Below are 24,379 nucleotides of genomic sequence, written 5' to 3' on the forward strand. Positions count from 1 at the left end.
CAGAGACGTTTCACTGCTTCACTTCCACTAACACTGAGTCACAGCACATTTTTACAATCTTTAGTCAACAATATCCACTATTTCATGTTGTTCAGCTGCTGGGAGGAACATGGAGCTGGGCTTCCTATCAGTCATCACTGCAGTCCTCACATGGAAATGGATCGGGGAGTTTTTCTGCCACGTTGTCCTCCAACACTTACAAAACATTGATTAAAGCTGTGAACCATCATCCATGTTGTCCTTTTTAATGTTGCTGTAACCCAGTAGATGATTGGCTCTAATTATAGGAATATAGAATATAATAATATTGTTTGTTGACCTCAACATTGATTTATTTCAGGCAGCAGAAAGCTCTTATCGTCCCCACAGAAACATGAACATGACCTACAGTTACTATTGTTTGTGCATTAAAGGAAGATTGAAGGCAGTGATAACCTGTTATGAGCTGTGATATATTGTGTGGATGCTGGACTCATTGTATTGTGTTGGTGTGTGTGTGTTGCTTGCACTGATAATGTGCATTATAGACGGAGAACCTGCTAAATATATTCATTGCCAGCAAAAACAATGTTCTGAATTTAAACAGTTGAAGTGTTTGATTTGTGATTTTACTGTTTCACAGTTGATAACTTAAAGGATTCATGTAATGGTTAAAATGAGATTCAACAAAATGAATCATATTTCATGGTTAAAAGTAAAACAAAAAGCTTTGTAATTCATGGAAAACAGCTCAAATCATCACATTTCATGGCAAAAAAAAAGCTAGAATAATTTATGGTTGTTGTAAAATGTGTAAAAATAAATATTCCATTTGATAGGCTATAGATCTAAACCCTGTACAGTTAAAACTATGTTTTCCTTTAGTCACTATTGTATTACAGTACAGTACATTGTGTTGAACCATTTTTGATAATAACATTTTATATATCCCATATTCCTTTAGTGTTGTTTTTGGTGTTATTAAATATTGTCCTATAGTTTTCTTTTCTACAGAGCTTTATAATATTGGTTCACTTATTCTGATACTTACATTTATTTTCTGCCTCTTTAGTTCTTTGTTGAATAAATTCTCTGTAGAGTGTATTTGTCTTCTGACAGGCGTTTCCTAATCCCTTCATGATCCATGGTCCATCTATAGACTTTAGTTTGCTGCTTTGTTGTTTCACTGGACACTTTTTCTTTAATAATGATGTGAATATTCTTAAAATGTTCCATATTGTCAATATGGTTTTCATTATAAAGTGTTTCCAAGTCATTCCTAAACACATTGATGCTTTCCTCTGTCCTCACTCTGCTGTAATGTGTTTTATTTATTTATCTGGCTGCTTTGTCTTGTACTTGCTGCTGTAACAGAGTTAAGGAGTTAGTAATTCCACTAACTGTAATTCTGTTATTATGGAAGCTGCACTACACTTAGTTTATTATTATTATTTATCTGCTTGTTACAACATGAAGTCGTTCACTCCTTTATTTATTTTTTATGTATTTATTATGATCTATGAGTTAGAAGCTCTTATTTTGAAAGGCCACACTAACGAGCCCCTGCAGACTTGGCGGGTTGACCCGTTTCTAGGCAACAGTCTGCTGTGGGAGCCTCGTGGTAGGTTGACTTGTACTGAGCTCCGTTAATCTAACTTTCTATTTGAGGGTTAAAGGTGACTTTATTGATCATACATGTGAAGATCTGCTCCAGACAACAACTGCTGATGTTCTGTGATGATGCTGAGTGAGAGACATGACAAGTTCATTGATACGGAAAAGCTTTTCACTCACTTTGATAGCTTCATGTTAGCTTGTGGCTAATCCTAGCAGCGTGACTGTTGAACAGGCAGAGAGTGTTGTGAAGGTTATTCTGGGCTGTGGTTCTGCTGGCTCCACTGGTTTTTGGATATAGGCTCATGCTGAACATTGTATTGATAAACTCATCAGTCATTCTGTGCTGATTGGGATGTAGCAGATCAGTGTTTAATAGCTAACGTTTAGCTTCATTGTTGCTGTGGAGCCGTGGTTCTGCTGGACTTCTTCCTGTCTCTGCCCAATCACAAATGAGAGGTTTCATCAGCAAAACTTCACACTCTTTTAACCCTCCTCTTGTCCTTCTCTGTTCCCTTCCTCCTTCCTTCCTTCTTTCTTTCCTTTCTCTCTTCCTTCTTTCCACAATCATTTCCCCTTCCTTCCTTCTTTCCTTCCTTCCTTCCTTCCTTCCTTCCTTCCTTCCTTCCTTCCTTCCTCTTTTGATCCAATTGACCCTCCTTCTTTCTTTCCTTTCTCTCTTCCTTCTTTCCACAATCATTTTCCCTTCCTTCCTTCCTTCCTTCCTTCCTTCCTTCCTTCCTTCCTTCCTTCCTTCCTTCCTTCCTTCCTTCCTTCCTTCCTCTTTTGATCCAATTGACCTTCCATCTTTCTTTCCTTCCCTTTTCCCTCCTTCTTTTCTCCCTTCCTTCTTCCTTCCTAGAACAAATCTGTTCCCTCCCTCCATCTACTGTATCTTTCCTTCCCCTTTCCCTTCCTTCTTTCCTCCCATATTCCCTTTGTTCTTCCTTCCTTCTTTCCCTTTGTCCTTCCTTCCTTCTTTCCCTTTGTCCTTCCTTCCTTCCTTCCTTCTTTTTTGGACCAATCTGTTCCCTCTCTCCATCTATCTTTCTTTCCCTTTTTCCTTCCTTCGTTCCCCTTGTCCTTCATTCCTTCTTGACCCAATCTGTTCCCTCCCTCCATCTACTGTATCTTTCCTTCCCCTTTCCCTTCCTTCTTTCCTCCCATATTCCCTTTGTTCTTCCTTCCTTCTTTCCCTTTGTCCTTCCTTCCTTCCTTCCTTCTTTTTTGGACCAATCTGTTCCCTCTCTCCATCTATCTTTCTTTCCCTTTTCCCTTCCTTCGTTCCCTTTGTCCTTCCTTCCTTCCTTCCTTCCTTCCTTCCTTCCTTCCTTCCTTGACCCAGGTGGACAGCAGGAGGGTTAAGAGACAAAAAACACATTGATCACATCATTTTGTCTCTAGTCTTTGGTTCAGAATAAAAAACCAGAAACATCTACATGAATTTGGTTTCTAGTTTCAAAATAAAATAACAATAACAGGAATTTTTCTTTTTTTAAATAGTTTTTTCATTTCTTGATTGTGACACCAATGATGTCATATTTTCTTTTAGTGTTAAAATAAATGCCAGACTTGTGTTTTTAAATGATAATAAATGATGGATGATGTGATGAGACTCAGACCTGAAACAGTGAACATTTAACACTCACCTGTTCATATTCTTCTCAATGTAACGCAGTGCCACCTAACAACCACAAGGGGTCAGGGCATGAACTTCTCTGTCCTGTAGCTTTGACAGTGTTTAAAGAAAAGTCCAGTAAATAGCTGTTAAAAGCAGGAGGTCAGCTTGTGGAAACATCAGTGTGCTTCACCATGGTCTGACTGGAGTTTTCTTCACTAACAGCTTCTCCTTCATGGATGCTGACGACCTGTGAGCTCCATGAAGGCTCATGACAGAGGCTCATCACAGCTGCTGCTGCTACATCACATGCTGTCCACCTGGATTCATCAGCCAGCACATCTTCCCATGTGTCACAGCTGATCTACAGGGATGACTGTTGCTGCCCTACGGAAGCGCTCCTCTGTGTATCAGTCAGTTTTCAGATTCAAATAATGTCGTTTATTTTGTCTCCAGCTAGGCTTATATACATACAGTGTACATGGTCGAAACATATAGCTTCTCTCTTTCGTTGTGCACTGTCTGATATGTTCTTGACACTTTTCTGTACGTGATAGCTACTTACTGCTGTGTACATTCAGCACAGTCATTTGAGTTTGAGTTTAATGAAATGTGCTACATTAAGACTGTTTAAAATGCTTGAAAATTCAACTGTTAAGTGTTATTGCAGGATATATTGAGACTTTTATTTGTTTACATTAAAAAAAAATGTCATTATGAAAACTCAGATGTAAATTTTGCATTTTGCATTATGCAATCTTTTCTTTACATTTTATCAACCTTGACCACATGTATTGTTCATTACAGATGTGGAAGTTGTGAAAATCATTGTTAATCATTAATAAATGCATAACATTAGATTTATTAGACTTAATAAGGCATTGTTCTCGCTTTAGATCCAGTACCTGCAAAAAGCATAGTTAACTGTTAACAAGTGCATAGTTAACTGATAATAAGGGCCTAATAATGCACAATAAAAGATGTATCAGCCTTAATAAGACATTGTTCTCGCTTTAGATCCAGTACCTGCAAAAGACCTGGATTCATCAGCCAGCACATCTTCCCATGTGTCACAGCTGATCTACAGGGATTCAGGCAGCGTTCACACAGACTCTACACAAAGGTCAGAGACAGTCACATCCACCAGCACTGATACACAACTCTGAGGATTCATCTATTAGTATTAAGTTTATTAAGTTACCAAGATGGTCGGCTACACAGCTGATGAGTTTCTAAGACTGAAATGGTCTGGGTATCATCACATAATCCATATTTGTTCTTTTTCTGAAGGAAAAAACCTGTAAATCTGCTGTTTCAAAATGAAAATGGAAAAAAAACCTTTTGGCATCAGAATAGAAAAAAAGAAAAAACTGTCAAAATGGTGCATCTTTGGTGTTTGACAGTTTCTTTTATTCTGCTTTTATTTAGATTTATTCACTCTTGATGTCCTCGTCCTGTCTGTGCACTGAGCTACTGTCTCTGTCAAATGGGAATGAAAATGAGACACCATGTCTAAATGAGAGTACCTGTATAAATAAAGGTTAAATAAAAAATGAAATGAAAAGATTAATTAGAAAAACTCGGAATTTGAATTTTTTTTTTTCTCGACTTTTTGGATTTTCTTTCTTTCTGTTAAGAAACAAAAACCAAACTGACCAAATGATTTTGTTTCTAGTCTTTGGTTTAGAATTAAAAATCAGATCCATCCATATGAATATGGTTTCTGGTTTCAAATTAAATTATGATAAAAGCGATTAAAAAATAAAGAAGGAGAAGAATTTCATGTCTTGGTTGTGACACCAAAAATCTCATTCTCTTTTGGTTTGAAAGTAAATCACAGACTGATGTTTATTAGAGATACATTTTTCATTTAGTTAAGAAACAAAAAACAAATTGATCACATGATTTAATTTCTAGTCTTTGGTTTATAATGATGTTTTTAAATGATAATAAATGATGGATGATGTGATGAGACTCAGACCTGAAACAGTGAACATTTAACACTCACCTGTTGATATTCTTCTCAATGTAACGCAGTGCCACCTAACAACCACAAGGGGTCAGGGCATGAACATGAATGAACACTCATATGAAAGTGGTGTGTTCAGGTAGAAGGTCACATGACCAGGCTGGACTGCAGGCTCACTTCACTGTGTTTCAGAGTGGACTGGTTTCTGGCTCTAGTCTGAGCAACATGACTGGGAACACAGTCAGTCCACTGTTGAAGAACCATAACAACTGTAACCTACAGACTACATGAGTATAGTAGTTACAGGAGAAGCTTATGCACTGCAAAAACCCCAAATCTTTACAAGAATATTTGTCTTATTTCTTGTCACAATGTCTCATTTCTGGTCAAAACTAATCTCTTTCCACTTTAAATAAGACTCATCACCTAAAAATTTACTTGTTTTTAGATCATTTTCACTTGTTTCAAACTAATTTTCACTTGAAATAAGTAGAAAAATCTGCCAGTGAAAGCAGGTTTTTGTCCTTGTAATAAGGAAGAAAATCTTGCTCCACATTCAGATTTTTCTACTTATTTCAAGTGAAAATCTGCTTGAAAGAAGTAAAAAGTGTCTAAAAACAAGCTACTTTTTAATGTGATGAGTCTTATTTTAAGTAGAATGAGATTTGTCTTGACTAGAAATGACATTTTGACTAAAAATAAGACAAATATTCTTGGTAAGATTTTGAGTTCTTGCAGTGTCATGGTGTAGACTTCAGTCTGTTTCTCACTCTTCTCCACAGTTCTATGCTACAGTCAGGATTAGAGGTGAGTATTATAAACTCTTTCATATTGATTCAGTCATTGTCATTGTGTATTGTTAAAGTAGAATTAGTGTAAAAATCCTTCAGTGTGTCCAGATGTACATCTCAGAAATACAAGTCAGTAAAAACCAGTTTCTAAGAAGTGATTTTTTACCACAGCCCAGGTGCATGATGGGAAACACTGAAGGAGGAGGCGGAGCTACAATCCTCAGGTTGTAGGAGATGAGTTTGATTGACAGGTTTGTTTTTTTTATGTGATGGTCAAAAGTGATTTCACATGTAGACGGATCAATGTAATTTATGATCAATAAGCATCAATGACAGTGAGGAGCTGCCAGTGCCGTCACCATGGTGATCCAGATGATGAGTTCTAAACCTGGTCTCTGTTTTCCAGGTCTTTAAAGGTGCATTTCAGCTCCTGGTTTTCCTAAAAGAACAATCACAGGTACAGTAACTCTCCTGCCTCTTTCTGAGCTTCTTCTCCTTTTCACATTCAGCTTCTCATTTATTTAGTTCAGTTTTCTTAGTTGAAACCATCTCAAAAAGTCAAAGAATACTTTATTAATCCCTGTATGCATTAATGATCATGTAGACCAGCACATCAGAAGATTAGGTTCACTACAGGAGAACAGAGAGGCAGCAATAAGCAACGAGTAGCAGAGGTAGAAGACACAGGAGCAACAGGGAAGTTTGACAATGTGTTGTTGTCAATTAGTGTGAGCAAAGCAGAAGAAACTGCACACAACAACAGAGACACTCATCCTCCCTCTGCATTAGTTGTTTCTCCAACTTTAGCTTTTTAAATCACAATCAGTGTTTACAGTTTGATGTGAGTGCACACAAGGGTTTTAGAGATTATTTTACAGGCTGCACCTTTAGAGGCCATGAGCAGAAAAAGTCTGAAAACTAGTTCCACACACTCACACGTTGTGGTACTCTTTAGTCTGTTAACGTTGTGTTTTCATTAGTTTCATCTGGTTAAAGTGAATTGTAACAACACCCTGAGCTAATTAACACCAGCCTTTAATAACACATGTGCATCATGTTACTTCATTTACATCTCATATATTATTCATGACTTTATGATTTATGATACAGTCTCACTGTATTTAACTTTAATAGGTTTTAAATGAAGCAGCAGAGCAGCAGCAGTTTGAAGGAGACGTGATGTGAACTGCTGCTCCACAAACACAAACATCTATTACAGTCAAATCTGATTAATAATCAATAATTGTCATCGATTTAACCAGTAATCTGAATAAGACACTGACTATGATCATTAGACACAACTACACAACACAACACAACACAGTACTGACTAATATTACTACTAATCATTCATTTTTTTTACTTCCTTTTTACAGTTTTTGTTTATTTGACATCAGATTATTTACAGGACAGAGATGAACTCAGCGTCATGGTAACAGAAACATCATTGTCTGGTAGGATTAGTAGCTGATGGTTTTTGTGCTGCTCTACATCAGCAGGAAATGCACATCACATATAAAACTGATTCACATTGTTTTATTTGATTCAGTGAAAACACAAAGAAAAAGAAATCCCATGTAATTCATTCTATTCAGCGTCCGTACAACATGATGTGTGTTTCCAGTTGTGTTTCTTGTTGTGTGTGTTTAGCTGTGAGCAGCTCACAAACAGCCTGTAAAGTTGAACATGAACAGTGAATGTGTTTAAAATGTGTTTTTCTCCTCAGTGACGCTGGCGGCTCAGAGACTTTTAGCTTGGTGATATTAGGCCTCGTCCTTCATCAGCAGCTGAGTAAAAGTCACCGTGGTTTTTGTCCTGTAATAATCGACGCTGCTTCCATCTTTAAAGGAAGAGGAAGAAGTTTACAGGAATCACTGAGAAGAGTTTAAAACATCAACTGGTTTAATCCATGAATGTGAAAACGTGAGTGAGAGACAGAGACAGAGACAGAGACTGAACTGTCTGTTCAACAGTGAGAAGGTTTCTGTGACAGGAGGAGACTCTGATGCACTCAGCTTGTTTTTAGACACTTTTTACTTCTTTCAAGCAGATTTTCACTTGAAATAAGTAGAAAAAATCTGATAGTGGAACAAGTTTTTCTTATTACAAGCACAAAAAACTTACTTTCACTGGCAGATTTTTCTATTATTGTGAATTTAAGTGAAAATTATCTAAAAACAAGTTATTATAGTAATTAGTAATTTCTAAGGTAATGAGTCTTATTTTAAGTGGAAAGAGATTAGTTTTGACTAGAAATGAGACATTTGGACAAGAAATAAGACAAATATTCTTGGAAAGATGTTGAGTTTTTACAGTGTACTATGAGTATTAGTCAGGGTCTTATGCAGAATAAATCAGTCATACAAAGATTAGACTACTGGGGTTTTTTATGGGCCCCACTGGGCGCTGGGCCCCTAGAGTTATCACCACCTTTCTCCCCTAGACAACGGCCCTGTGTGTGTGTGTGTGTGTGTGTGTGTGTGTGTGTGTGTGTGTGTGTGTGTGTGTGTGTGTGAGTGTGTGTGTGTGTGTGTGTGTGTGTGTGTGTGTGTGTCTGTGTGTGTGAGTGTGTGTGTGTGTGTGTGTGTGTGTGTGTGTGTGTGTGTGAGTGTGTGTGTGTGTGTGTGTGTGTGCGTGTGTGTGTGTGTGTGTGTGTGTGTGTGTGTGTGTGTGTGTGTGTGTGTGTGTGTGTGTGTGTGTGTGTGTGTGTGTGTGTGTGTGTGTGTGTGTGTTGTCAGACCTTTGCCCCCCAGCAGAGACTCAGTCATAAACACTAATGTTGCTCCGTCTCACCTGAGCCCAGACAAACACCTGTACAGCAGCTGACTCTGTCAACTCGCTGCTGCAGAGTTTGAATAGTCAAATCATGTGAAGTGAAGCAGGAAGTGAAGCGGCGGTAACCACGGTAACCACGGTAGCGGCGGTAGCGTCTTACCTTTACCTGTGGATGAGCTCATGGCGTCCTGAGTGTCTCTCCGCTCAGACCGAGACGCCGGACGGACGAAGTCCAACGGCCACGGAGACTCAAGCAGCAGCAGCTGGTTAAACATTCACCTGCTGCTGCTGAGACAGTGGAGCTGCTCAGGTAACAACAGGCCGCTGCTGCCAGCCAGCCAGCCAATCAGAGGACAGCACGCTCTGAGGCTCTCTTCTGATTGGCTCCCAGACCTAAAACCTCTCTGCAGGAGTTATTAAAGAGGTGACAACATACAGAACTACACAACCTTCTTCATTCACTTCTACTGCCCTGGTTGACGTTAACAAGGTGAGCAGTCTGACTGGTCCAGTGGGCGGGGCTTAGTTGTGACATCACAATGTGACAGGAAGTCCTGACGGCTGGTTTTAAAGGCTCAGTTTCTGAATACAGGCTGTGTGCATTTCTCTGATACTTTCACAGTATTAATATATGTACCTATATACCTAGAGCTGCTTTATAATCACACTACACATGGACATCTACCTTTATTCTGAAGGAGCTTTAACACAAACATCTACCTTTATACTGAAGGAGCTTTAACACAAACATCTACCTTTATTTTGAAGGAGCTTTAACACAAACATCTACCTTTATACTGTATGGAGCTTTAATACAAACATCTACCTTTATACTGAAGGAGCTTTAACACAAACATCTACCTTTATTTTGAAGGAGCTTTAATACAAACATCTACCTTTATTTTGAAGGAGCTTTAACACAAACATCTACCTTTATTCTGAAGGAGCTTTAATACAAACATCTACCTTTATACTGAAGGAGCTTTAACACAAACATCTACCTTTATACTGTATGGAGCTTTAATACAAACATCTACCTTTATTTTGAAGGAGCTTTAATACAAACATCTACCTTTATTTTGAAGGAGCTTTAATACAAACATCTACCTTTATTTTGAAGGAGCTTTAATACAAACATCTACCTTTATTTTGAAGGAGCTTTAACACAAACATCTACCTTTATTTTGAAGGAGCTTTAATACAAACATCTACCTTTATTTTGAAGGAGCTTTAATACAAACATCTACCTTTATTGTGAAGGAGCTTTAATACAACATCTACCTTTATTTTGAAGGAGCTTGACGCCTATGGAGAGACATTTTAAACTTAATTAAACTTAAATGAATAAATTAAAATCTGACAGGAAATGAATCTCAAAATAAATCCAGTAATAAATGTCGACATGTTCATGTTTGTTTATTGATTCATTTATTTACTGATTATTTTTTACATCATGTTTTTGTTTATTTCACATCAGATTGTTTACAGGACAGAGATGAACACAGTTTAATAATGAACTCAGCGTCATGGCAACAGAAAAATCATTGGGACCCGAAAAACAAGAAGAAGTTTACAAGAATCACTGAGAAGAGTTTAAAACATCAACTGGTTTAATCCATGAATGTGAAAACGTGAGTGAGAGACAGAGACAGAGACAGACATGTAGAGACTGAACTGTCTGTTCAACAGTGAGAAGGTTTCTGTGACAGGAGGAGACTCTGATGCTCTCAACACAGACTCAACCAGGAACCAGAACCGGACCAGAACCCAAACCCAGGATAGAGAGGTTGAGTGAAGGTGGTGTTGAAGGTGTAGAGGTGGATCAGTGAGTCAGAGGAGACTCTGTAGAAGGACAGAGAGCCAGCAGGACAGTCCACATACACTGCTACTCTGTTAGAGACAGAGGAGGAGGAGGAGGAGGAGGAGGAGGAGGAGGGGGAGGAGGAGGAGGAGGAGGAGGAGGAGGAGGAGGAGGAGGAGGAGGAGGAGGAGGAGGAGGAGGAGGAGGAGGAGGAGGAGGTGATACGTGTCCCTCTGTCATTGTGACAGACACTGTAACCACCATCATCATAGCAGATCAGACACCAGGACTGATCGTTCCTTCCAAACCTACAGTCTCTACTGTTTCCTTTCCTTCTGATTCCTCTGTAACTCACTGATATAGAAACGTCTCCTCTCCACTCGACCTCCCAGTAGCAGCGACCAGTCAGACCAGTTGAACACAGCAGCTGAGGAAACCAGTCAAATCTGTCTGGATGATCAGGATATGACTGATCCTCCTCCACATATGTTGCCTTCCTGTTGTTGTCAGACAGTTTGATGTTTGTGTTCACTGTGTTTGTGTCGATTGTGAGTGGACAGGAATCTGATGGAGAGAACAAGACACAGCTGCAGTTATTGATCATGTGATCAGTTATTGACAGTTTGATGGAGACTCATGAGGTCAGTGATGTGACAGTGTGAAGATGGTTGAATGTGCTGCTTTGTTTCCATGAATCAAAGTAAAAACAGACTTACACTTCCTCAGACCTGGTGTCAACCATGGGACTCCAGCAGGCTCCACCCTGAAAGGAGGAGGGGGGTCAGAGCAGCACCTTCTCTGTCAGCATGTGTAGCTGGGTCAATCTTTACTTTGTTTTATTCATCTGATCATTCATTATACTCATTATTTCTTTATTTTTATCATTCATTATGGTGAACATTCTCAAAACCTGCTCGATGCTAACACTATCTAAAACAAGTTAGAATTTCCTGCTTTGTTTTATATCACTTCTATTTCTAAGTTCCATCTTCACCTGTAGCAAGGGGGAGCGATATTGGGGTAACACACTAAGGGGGACGTGGGCGACGTCGGACCAAACTCCCGGCAAAACTCTGGCTGCTCTTGTTGTGGTAAGACGTGTTGTGAAGCTCTCACGTTGCTCTGTAAAATATGCACTTAAACTGTCATGTAATGCGGTTGAAACTGTGCGCTAAAGTAACGACAGCTTTTATTAATGTGTTGCCGTGTTTTTAATTGTGTTTTACGGTGAAAAAGCGGCTGTAGTTTGGGTTTAACGTGACGTCTGCCGTGTGTGTGTTTTGTGGCCTGTCGTAGGAGGCAGACTGTTTCTACCTGCAGCTGTGTGTTTCCTGACTCTGCCCCTGTGCTGCCTTTGCAGGTGCCTTTTGTCTGAAAAATGCTTTGAAATGTGATTTCTGAGATGTGTTTGTGGTAAATATATGAGAGTTGAGTCTGGTCAGAGCTGTAAAAACGTCACTAGAGCACACATTATTTCACTTTTTATTATTGTCCTTGTGTGGAGGAAAAGTATGGAATATTTTTATTTGATCATTTCATGGTGATTTTTATTCTGTTTTTCTAATGATTATTATTTACAAGTGGGTTATAGACATATTAATTTCATGTGATTATTTTAGTTTCTATTCGGGAGAGTATCTTTTCTCTAAAATTATTATTACTATTTATTTATCCATTTATTTATTTATTCATTTATGTTTTATTGTGACATACAATACAGTAAAGAGCAGCAAAAGAGGAACAAACTCTGGCTGCTCTTGTTGTGGAGGCAGACTGTTTCTACCTGCAGCTGTGTGTTTCCTGACTCTGCCCCTGTGCTGCCTTTGCAGAATAAATGAACCAACTCAGATCCATGGTGTTGTCATCCTTCAGCCTATAAGCAACCATTTCACAACTGCTACACATGCACACATGGACATTACATGGCTCTCACACACACACTGTTTTATCACTGTGTTCACATGGAGGCTGGTATGTCTGGATGAACACTGAGCACAGAGAAGAAGGAGCTGGAGTCTTTATCTAGTGATGATACAGAGCAGGAGGAGACCAGGAGGAAACACTTCATCATGTCTTTTCTCCATGTGATGTCACTGCAGTGTGAGACACACACTTTCACTCTCTGACTCTCAAGCTGCACAAACACACGTCACAGCAAAGAAGATGAAGACACAACAGGTGGAGCTGACCAGCCCAGATATCCCACAATGCACCAGGAAAGGTGGAGGAGGAGAAGAAGAAGAGTGGGTCTCATTCATGAAACGTTAGTAAATCTGTGTGGCGCAGTGGGTAGAGCGGCCGCCCCATGTAGAGGCTCACTGCAGGCGTCCCCGGTTTGAATCCCGTGTCAGGCAGACCTTTCCTGCATGTCATTCCCCCTTTCCTGTCTGTCTCTACTGTGGACTATCAAATAAATGCAAAAAATATACTTTAAAAAAAGAACCATTTAAGAAGTTCCATAACATGGAACAAATACACACAACTCCAGAGCTACAGAGCCACAGGAGGAGGCTCTTCACAGCCTCAGCTGGAGAGGAGCATGGTTGGACCAACACATGAAGTTGTATAGGCAGGTTATATTGTTACAGAAGCACCATGACCGTCTGTCACAGCTCCATCCAAACCGGTGCCGACTGGATGAAGTGTACGTCCACCGAGCATCAGAGGTGGCAAGTAACGAAGTACAAATACTTTGTTACTGTTACTGTTAAGTAACAAAGTACAAATACTTTGTTACTGTACTTAAGTAGATTTTTCAGGTATCTGTACTTTTTACTTTTACTCCCTACATTTATACGCAAAAATATGTACTTTCTACTCCTTACATTGTAAAAATAGGCTCGTTTTTTTTTGACACGACGTAAAAGCACCGGTAAAAGACGTGACGAACTAGAGAGGGAAAGAAGGAGAAGAAGAGGGAGGAGGGAGGGGGGGCGGTAGAGAGAGAACCGAGTTACCAACTTGTAGCAGCAACATGGAGGCAGCAGCATGGAGGAAGGAAGCGATGGTGGGGGGGGGTTTGAACACTGTACAATCAGATCAATATAGCGCATTTACCATTTACAAGCGGCAAAGCGCAACCTGTCCATGCGCCCGTGTCTGTGTGTACGTACGCGCACGTGTGTGTGTCTGTACATGCGGTGCGACCGCACGCAAGGGAGACGGCAGGTGGACTGACTGGCAGAGATGAGAGGTGATGAAACGCTGTTTAAAATTATTATTATTATTATTTAGTGAGAGTCTGTGGCGGCCCAAACGTTAATTAATGGAAAACACTGCTCTGGTCAGTTCAATCTGGATTCTGTCTGAACCTTTTTTTGTTTAAAGCCTCTGGAAACCCAAATCCACCAAAGCCTCCTAACCATGTATTTTAGGGTCTTATGTACATATTATTAAACATGTAAAAATAATTAGAAAAAAGTTTCCATCCAAATTGAAAATATTTGTCTTTTAAGGTTTTGTACAGTAGGTTTGAATTGGGCGGAGTTATCTCTGGGATTTATCACGCAATAAATCCTACCCACTCATAAATCGCCACGTCAGTTCTCTCACCCAGCCCCCCAGTGGCGGCGAACAAAACCGTTCTGCTAACGGTCGCTCCTCCACTCCTCTCAAGTCCTCACAACCAGAACCATGTCAACCCGAGTTGTGTGTGCGTGGGCGATTAGCTTTTAGCATTCATTAGCTTTCCAGCGCGACCTGCCCTGTCTGTCTGTCTGTATGTCTGTGCCAAAACCCCTCACATCTCCAGCCGATACAGCCGTTTCTTTTATGTGTGTGTGTGTGTGTGTGTGTGTGTGTGTGGGGGGGGGGGGCCGGGGGGGGGTGTAAATCCGCGATCAGCATTTAGCCTTTATTAGCTTTCCAGCGCGACCTACCTTGTCTGTCTGTCTGTCTGTCTGTCTGTCTGTGTGTGTGCCCACAACTCCTCACAACTCCTCTCTACATACAGCCGATACAGCCGGTTTTTTGGGGGGGTGAGGGGAGGGAGGGAGGGAGGGTGTGTGTAAATTGGCGATTAGCTTTTAGCATTTATTAGCTTTCCAGCGCGACCTGCCTTGTCTCTGTGTGTGTGTCTGTCAGCCCCTCCTGGCGCTCACACAGACATGAGTGACGGTTAAAAGCTTCTTTTTTTCTGTGAGACTACGACCAAAGACGGTTATGATGCTCCAAAACGAAGCTGGTAGACTAGTTAGCTGCTAAATAGCATCAATCAATCGATGCACGTCCTCCGGTGAGGACTTTTTTTTTTTTTTTAATGGTCGCCACTGACGTGTTGCTATGACAATGGAGCTGTCAATCATAGCGTTATCTGCCACGCCCACACTGTCCTGACCAGTGGCATCAATAGTGCCTCAATAGCAAAATGAGCTGTTTTTAAACAAGGTTTTCTAATAGTTATGAATAGTTATTGTCACTCAGACTTTTGTGGATGCTTAATGAGGCACTTGACTTTGATATAATATAAGCATTTTTACCATATATAGTCAGGTTTCCAAAGGCTTTAACAAAATTATCAAATGATGTAGGTCTCATTAATGGCAAAAAATCAGTTTTACTTTTTACTTTTACTTTGAAAGTACATTTCAGAGCCTGTACTTTCTTATTTTTACTTGAGTAAAGGAGCTGAATCAGTACTTCTGCTTTTACCAGAGTATTTTTTTTACACATGTATCTGTACTTCTACTTAAGTACAGAATATGAGTACTTTTGCCACCTCTGCCGAGCATGTAGAAACATGTAGCAACACACTCTGCATCGCATATCAGCTGCACATTTATGGAATAAAAGTTTTTCAGGTTTTATGTCAGATTATTATCATCATTAAATGGAGCCTTGATGTGTGTGTGCGTAACCGATCCCTAAAACATCTCTCTCTCCAAATATTTCTAATCATTTGTCACAAAGGCATCGGCGTATTTTTAACATAAAGAGTAATACCATTTAAAATTGTAATTTTAAGCTCCACTTTTGAGCTCCATCAAACCTGTCCACACATTTTGACTGGACTTGAAGTCAGAGTCCAGAGGAAGCAGAGAGAACCAGGCTCAGCTCAGAGCACATGGACTCAGACAGGAAGTGAAGCTCCAGCTGCTGGAGACTTTCATTAAGGAGCCACTTTGTGGCTTCATCTGATCTGGAGTCAGCACACACACAGTCTGAAAACAGCTGTTTGATCACACACACATTCAGCCACAAACACTGATTATTACACTGTTCACTACACTCACTTTCTTCTGATGGACAGCTCCAGGCCTCTGGACAGTGAGGACATCTGGATGTCACACTGTGATTGACTGTCTCCTCAACACAACAACACATCTCATCAGGACAAGACCAGGATCTCAGAGAGACTGAGCTGATTATTGATCATCAATATCTGACCAGACAGAGACCTGATGGTGCCGCCTGGTTTCTGTCTCTTATTTCCTCCTTGGTTGGAGACGCTGGGAGACGAATGTCTCTGAGCAGTGGACATGCTTTGATTCTTGTTGCTGTGTTGTTATTAGTGTGTCCACACTCAACAGGTGTCTACAGTCTCTGGGACTGTTCAGGTCAAACACTCTGTTGGTTCAGGAGCAGTTCAACCAGCTGCAGCTGAAATGTTTCCTGATACACTCTGAAATAAAGTCTGATCCAAACATCTGGAGAGACTCAGAGCACAGCTGCCAACAGCTGCTTTCATCACTGACATCTCTTCTCTTGAATATGACACAGTGAGTCATGATGAGACACTGAAGTCATCATGAGGAGAAACTCCTGATCCCAGTAGTTCATCACTGTGACTGATGAAAGCTGCACAGCTCATGTTTTAAACACTCTGAGACTTTGTCTTCAGTATAAACTGTGTTGGGACGAGTCAGACTGAGACAGAGGACGTCAGTGGAGTGGGCGGAGCTTCACTGTGGCCTACACCACCTCTGGATATGGTCTGAGTGATGGGATCTGATGTCATCAATGCATGGATAGGGATGGGAATTGATAAGATTTTTACAATTCCAATTCCATTTTCGATTCTGCTTAACGATTCGGTTCTTTATCGATTCTCATTTGGAAAAAAAAAAGGACAACAAACTTTGTTCACGTTTGTACTAGGGCTGCCCCCAAATAGTCGAACAAGCATTATCGACCAAAAGTCATTAGTCGACCTAAATTTCAACATTTGGAGGCGTGGCTTGTCAAAATCATTAAAATCATTAAGTCAAAATCAATATGACTGAACCATGTGAAAGGTTGAAGGGCTTTTAATTTGAAGGGCCACATACAGGAAGTCGTGACACTCACTCGCTGTCAGTTTTTTTTTTTTCTCTACCGTCCCTGCGGCTGCGATATCGCTGTTTTGAGCAACTTGCCAACTTTTCAGATGTTGTTACAGACGTGTCTGGTTTGGAGACTCAGACGTGAAAGCATGAGGCGATCACTGCTGTTTTCAACGAGCAGCGGGTGTTACCATGAGCCCCGTCCCAAAGCACTCACTGGCAGTCAGGCGGAGCTGCAGTCAGAGACCCGCACCGCTCCACGCCGCTGACCACCCACCACCAGCCACAGCTCAGTCACTCACCTCATCTACCGTGTTTATGGTGATAAACAGGCACACTGCCTGTAATTAAACCCGACCGCCGTGTTGGACTCACCAGCATTAATTCACAGAGCGACCGCGGCAAGAAAAAAAAAAAAGGACTGGAATTGATAAGGGAATCGTTTGAAACACTGGGAACCGATTCTCAACAAGAACCGGTTTTCGATCCCCATCCCTATGCATGGATCACCTGAGACAGATGTTAATACCAGGTGTGACCAGGTGTGAACGGGGCCATAGAAAATGTTCCAGCTCCTCCTCCTCTATCAGACAGTGTGTGTGGCTGCAGCAGCCTCTCCATACCTGAGAGAGTCCAGTCTCCAGTCTGGATCCTCCAGTCCAGCAGACAGCAGCTTCTCCCCTGAGGCTCCTGGATGGTTGTAGCTCAGGTCCAGCTCTCTCAGATGGGAGGGGTTGGAGCTCAGAGCTGAGGCCAGAGAAGTACAGCCTTCCTCTGTGACCAGACATCCTGACAGACTGAACACACACAACAACACACAGGAACCCTCTGTCAACACCTGCTGCTGTGTTCAAGTGGCATCAGATAAACAGCTGGATGGATCCTCACCTGAGAGTCTCCAGTCTACAGTGTGGACTCCCCAGTCCACCAGACAGCAGCTTCACTCCTGAGTCCTGCAGGTTGTTGTTACTCAGGTCCAAGTGTCTCAGACTAGAGGACTGGGAGCTGAGGACTGAGGACAGAGCTTCACAGCTTCTCTCTGAGAGGTTGCAGCTGCTCAGTCTGAAGAGGAATTCAAGGAAAAACACTCACATACTCAATATGAAGGAAATAACAGGTTAGAATCATAAATACACAACGTTTCAACACAAACCTGAGAGTTTACAGTGTTTCTTACTCAACATGTTCTAGTTTGTAAATAAATAATAAATAAATAGATTTATAGATAGATTTGATTATAAACTGTGACTGTGATGGTACCATTCCAATATTCTTCGGTCCACGATTTCATTTGTAATGACGGACGGCTGTTTTTCAGTCAATGATTCAAAATGATCATCTGGCGACCGTGGTACTGACCGCTCCTCCCGCACCGCTTTATGTCAAATGACGGACAGGATAAGGAAGAGGATAAGGAAGTACTGGGAGGTGGAGTCACTTGAGTTTGGTGTTTAGTGACATCAAGCTGCACAGCACTTCCAATTCCCCCATTTGGAGACACTATCTCAAAAAAGTGCAGCAATCAATCAAGGGAGTGAACAGACTTTTTTCACCTCCAGGCATCATAGAAAGGCCACGGGAACACATAGGACCTACAAAACCAGTAGAAAGTGGGTTTTGCATAATATGGGCCCATAATCAACTGTTGTTTTTCAGTAGAACCTCCTTCTACCTCCATCACCAGCCTCTAATCACTGCCACTAACAAACTATATGAATTAATGAACTAAAAAACAAAAACAATGTTGAGACTGAGAAAATATTTTACCACTTAACTCATTGAGTGCCAACCACGTAATTTCTCGTTTTTCGTTCCCATGCGTTGAGTGCCAAAAACAAGATTTTTCGTTTTTTGCTTTTTTTTTAAATTATGAAACTAGACACTTTAATACACATTATATGTAAATTTGGGGACTCTACGACGAGCAGAACTGAAATAGATGACGATCAAAGTCACATGACAGCTCATGATCTGGAAGTTTTTATCATAACTCAGCTTCTGCAAACGGAGTTCTGCATGTGGATGCAGCAGCTGCTCTGCTCTCACCTGCGCTGCTGCTCGGAGCTGAAACAGGAAGCTCTCAGCCGACTGTCCCGCCCGGTCTTCATCTGGAGCAACACCGTGTCCTCCCCAAAGTCCTCCCGCGGTAAAATCTGATGGTCTCTGGGCCAAAGCAGACCGGCATCACCGACCCGTACCACAGAAGGACCGCGACCACCGGCGGGACCGGTGTTCGCGAGCCGCTGTGGCCGACAGACCCTCACGTTCCGCGGCGAGAGGCTGTGACACGGCACGGTGCGTCTGTGTTATTGTTGTTTAGTGGCGCCCCCCCCCCACCCCACCCCCGATGGTGGTTTTGTGAATAGAACAACAATTGTTGTATATATTTATCTTACACAAGCCCTTTGATCCAGAAATGTGAGTGTCAGAAGAGCGACAGGCACAAACAGAGCACCTTTCATAAAAGACGCTCTATCTCCTTTTCTAGAAAAAAAGGAGGGATTTTGGTGAAACCCAGCCATGTTTAGCTTGACTTTTCTCAGGAACGGAGGCACGTAGAAACAGTATGTGTTGGTGGCAATAATAATGAATACACTATGGCTCTACATAAAAAGTCAAAAATGGTCTAAATTGCCGGTACACTTGACTAAAACTTTGGAAAGGAGCGTGGCACTCAATGAGTTAAACAATGAATCATATTCTGCTGAAAGTGAAAAACCAGGTAAAACTGTCATAAAACCTGAGCAGTGTTCACTCTGGTGACAGTGAACGCTGCTCAGGTTCATCATTTATAAACTGATTAATTCAGTTCAACGTTCACTAAAAACATGAACATGTCCAATGAAGCACAGCCTTCCTCTGTGACCAGACATCCTGACAGACTGAACACATACAACAACACACAGGAACCCTCTGTCAACACCTGCTGCTGTGTTCAAGTGACATCAGATAAACAGCTGGATGGATCGTCACCTGAGAGTCTCAAGTCTACAGTGTGGACTCTGCAGTCCACCAGACAGCAGCTTCACTCCCAAGTCCTGCAGGTTGTTGTTACTCAGGTCCAGGTGTCTCAGACTAGAGGACTGGGAGCTGAGGACTGAGGACAGAGCTTCACAGCTTCTCTCTGAGAGGTTACAGCCGCTCAATCTGAAGAGATGATCATGAGGAATTAAAGAAGAAAGGAATTTATTTTCTGTCCTGTTGAAAAGACAGAAGTGTTTTTATGTAATGATGAATAAATCCAACTATCTCTACACTTACAGAGCTTTGTTAGAGGCTTTGCCTTTGACCACTGGCAGCAGCCTCAGAAGAGCCTCCTCTGAAGCAGAGTATTTCTTCAGGTCAAACTCGTCCAGATCTTCTTCTGATGACAGTAAGATGAAGACCAGAGCCGACCATTGAGCAGGAGACAGTTTATCTGTGGAGAGACGTCCTGATCTCAGGGACTGTTGGATCTCCTCCACTAGAGAACGATCATTCAGTTCATTCAGACAGTGGAACAGGTTGATGCTTTTCTCTGCAGAGGGAGTCTCTTCAATCTTCTTCTTGATGTACTGGACTGTTTCCTGATTGGACTGTGAGTCACTTCCTGTCTGTGTCATCAGACCTCGTAGGAGATTCTGATTGGTCTCCAGTGAAAGACCCAGGAGGAAGCGGAGGAACAAGTCCAGGTGTCCATTTGGACTCTGTAAGGCCTCGTCCACAGCGCTCTGGTAGAAGTTTGTCTCTGCAGATTTGACTCCTGTTGTTTCAGTCTTCTTGGAGGTTGTTTGTTGTTGTGACATCAGGTTGAGTCCAGAGTTGATGAAGGTCAGATGGACATGAAGAGCAGCCAGAAACTCCTGAACACTCAGATGGACGAAGCAGAACACCTTGTCCTGGTACAGGCCGCTCTCCTCTTTAAAGATCTGTGTGAACACTCCTGAGTACACTGAGGCTGCTCTGATATCGATGCCACACTCTGTCAGGTCTGATTCATAGAAGATCAGGTTTCCTTTCTGCAGCTGCTCAAAAGCCAGTTTTCCCAGAGTCTTAATCATCTTCCTGCTCTCTGGACTCCAGTGTGAATCTGTATCAGCTCCTCCATCATACTTGACCTTCTTCAGTTTCAGATGAACCACCAGGAAGTGGATGTACATCTCAGTCAGGGTCTTGGGCAGCTCTCCTCCCTCTCTGGTCTTCAACAGCTTCTCCAGAACTGTAGCAGTGATCCAGCAGAAGACTGGGATGTGGCACATGATGTGGAGGCTTCGTGAGGTCTTGATGTGGGAGATGATCTCTCTGGCCTGCTGCTCATCTCTGAACGTCTTCCTGAAGTACTCCTCCTTATGTGGGTCAGTGAACCCTCTGACCTCTGTCACCATGTCAACACAGTAAGGAGGGATCTGATTGGCTGCTGCAGGTCGTGTGGTTATCCAGAGGCGAGCAGAGGGAAGCAGGTTCCCCCTGATGAGGTTGGTCAGCAGCACGTTGACTGAGGTGGACTCTGTCACATCAGTCAGGATCTCAGTGTTGTGGAAGTCCAGAGGAAGTCGACACTCGTCCAGACCGTCAAAGATGAAGACGACCTGGAACTGATCAAACCTGCAGATTCCTGCTTCTTTGGTTTCAGAGAAGAAGTGATGAACAAGTTCCACCAAGCTGAACTTTTTCTCTTTCAGCACATTCAGCTCTCTGAAGGTGAAGGGAAATGTGAAGTGTATGTCCTGGTTGTCTTTGTCTTCAGCCCAGTCCAGAGTGAACTTCTGTGTTAAGACTGTTTTCCCAATGCCAGCCACTCCCTTTGTCATCACTCTTCTGATTGGTCGGTCTCTTCCAGGTGGGGCTTTAAAGATGTCTTCTTGTCTGATGGTTGTTTCTGGTCTGTGTGGTTTCCTGGACGCTGTTTCAATCTGTCTGACCTCATGTTCATCATTGACCCCTCCAGCCCCTCCCTCTGTGATGTAGAGCTCTGTGTAGATCTGGTTCAGAAGGGTTGGGTTTCCTGCTTTAGCGATCCCCTCAAACACACACTGGAACTTCTCCTTCAGGACAGATTTGAGTTGACGTCCACAAACTGCACGAGGAGTTCCTGAATAAAGAAAAACATAGTAAAATTCATAAAGAAAACATTTTAACATTTTAATTCCTCTGAATAACGACTATATGAACATGTTTCCCTTCATGTGTTGATGTCAGTGAACGTCTCATTTGTCCGTCATGTTGAATCTTTAAGGCCCCCACACACCGGCCTCTTGTTCGACGAGTCTGTCGCCTCTCGTCGGCCACAGTCGGGAGAAAGGAAACAGTGAAACACACCGGACTTTATATGCTTAGTTGTGACACTAGCTGTGTGTGTTTTGAACGTTGTTTCAAGCTATGTGGGTTTGATTGAACATCTTTGATGCTTGAATATATATTGCCGCTTAATATATTGCTTTACTTCTCTTTTTATTTGATGTGCCATTTTTACGGTAGGACAGGCTAGGACACTGTTTGTTTACTGTGGTCACTTCCGTCCCTTCCACACACCGAGCTGATTCGCTTAGGGCACCGCCAATCAGAATCACCATAGCTAGCACACAGCCAATCAGAGTCCCCGACGAGTCTACAACCCCAACGCCCGACAAACCCCGACTGAGCATGTTGAATCGGCCCTGACGAGACCCGACAGCTTCCGACGCTCACCGACGCAGATGGACACACCAAACAGACGCGGACCCGGCGCCTTCCGACTCTCCCTGACGAGACCCGACGCCCGACTGTCGGGCCGGGGCGACCGATGTTGTTTGGTTCGGACTTGCCCTAGGTGAGGATCGAACCCGTGGCCTCCCGTACCGCAGGTGAGGATGCTAGCCGTTTCGCCAAGAGGTTGACAACCGCTTGGCAAATTGGTTAGCACGTGTTTTATGGGTGAGTGAGTTTACTTCAAGGGGGGAGTTGTGGGTTTTGCAAGTGAAGACCACTTCCACGTTCAAAAAACTGTAGTACCCCCGGCGGCCTCTGGGGGCTGGGACCAGAAGGGAGCAACTCTCCAATTGAGCCCCATGTTAAAATAGCTGACTTTACAGCTTAAAAAATATATTTACAGCTTGGTACATTTTATTTTTTTGGTCTCTACCGATAGTTTCCACCTCCGTGAACACTGTGGGGAGGGGGTGAATTTTTTTGTACCACAACCGATTTAGGATTGTTTACGCTACAAATTTGTGCATAAATTACGTTGAGTGACAGGTTCACAGAGAGTTTACCGGCCGTTAATTGGTTGCTCCAAGTTCAGTGGGCGGGTTCTCAGCCGGCTAACAACCGCACCTCTCCAAATATGGCAAGTAGACTCCACCTAAAATCCAAGATGGCGCAGTTCAAATCCCCGTAGTAGCGGCACAAAACAGACTCACCCAAACCAATGAGTGATGTCACGGTGCTGCGTCCATTCTTTTTACAGTCTATGGTTTACTTCCAGTACTGCTAACCGCCACAACCTGTCACTTCTCCTTACTGGTACCTTGTGACTGTGGCACACCCGCGGACCTCCGTTACAGTGTCTTCCACCAAATGTGATGAACGTGATGTAATCGCGCGTCAAATGAAATCACGTCGCGCTACATGCTCCAGTTTTGACTACTATGAACCCTGGTTGAACCCTTTGTGTAGACTGGTTGAACCCTTTGTGTAGACTGGGTGTAGAGTCAAGATGGCGCCAGCGTGTGCGGTCGGCCGTCTGTCAGCTCTGCTTAGACTGCTATTTGCAATAATTTTACTGAACGTTCTCTGTCAGGATGTGTCTGCACTCATGGTGTATGATCGCCAAGCACTTTTCGACTTTAAAACATCTCAAGAGAAGTTATTGAGCTATCAATCTGGTGATGGATCTTCAAGATGCCCACCTTTCCTGGCATCCATACCAGCTTACCTGTGGCGCTCACCTGTCCCCCTCTGGAAGAAACGCTCTAAAAGACGGGGGAAGCGAGGGGGTGTTCTGGTGAGAATTAAGGCCTATCGGAGAGCTGGCCGAGGAACCTGTTCTCATTTTCCCCCAAGCGAATTTTCCTTGGCATCCTGGCCTAAGGGACCCCGGCGGATTCAGCCTATTGTGTCCCGTCACCTACCAGGGAACCAACCATGCGCACCGGTGGAAACTCCTCACCTGAGGCGGAGCCGAGTGCGCTACGGTGGCGTGAACCACGCAAACCTCCGGCAGCTGCCTCGTGTCATGCCACCTGGACACGAGGAAATGGATCTCCAGTTCGCTCTTCTAAATGCTAGATCGATTTCGAACAAGACGTTTTTGCTACATGATTTCATCACCACACATGAACTGGATTTTATGTTCCTGACGGAGACGTGGTTGCAAGTTGGTGAGTTTGCCCCATTCTCCGAGCTTCTCCCTCCTGGCTGTCTATTCCTCAGCTCCCCACGGACCACCGGCAGAGGAGGGGGGGTAGCGTCGGTATATAAATCCGGCTTCCAATGCCAGCAATCATCATCTGACTCTTTTTCTACCTTTGAACTACAGACATTTGTGTTAAATTTAAATTCTCCGATTCTGTGCGCGCTGATTTATCGCCCACCTCAGCTCAACAAGGATTTTAT

At 42.6% G+C, this 24,379-nt stretch overlaps 1 protein-coding gene across 1 annotated transcript in view; it reads right to left on the minus strand.

The window, feature by feature from the left end:
• Window positions 1-24,379, minus strand: part of LOC146959974 (uncharacterized) — a 146,661-nt gene that overhangs the window by 40,729 nt on the left and 81,553 nt on the right. Inside the window, exon 11 of the mRNA XM_085772741.1 lies at window positions 17,696-17,869. Within this exon, the coding sequence (XP_085628867.1) occupies window positions 17,696-17,869 (174 nt within the window). The remainder of the gene's footprint in view (window positions 1-17,695; window positions 17,870-24,379) is intronic.

The sequence above is a fragment of the Trachurus japonicus genome, unplaced genomic scaffold (assembly GCF_045865225.1).
Source record: "Trachurus japonicus isolate A0001 unplaced genomic scaffold, Traja_1.0 AP030824.1".
Classification (NCBI taxonomy): Eukaryota; Metazoa; Chordata; class Actinopteri; order Carangiformes; family Carangidae; genus Trachurus; species Trachurus japonicus.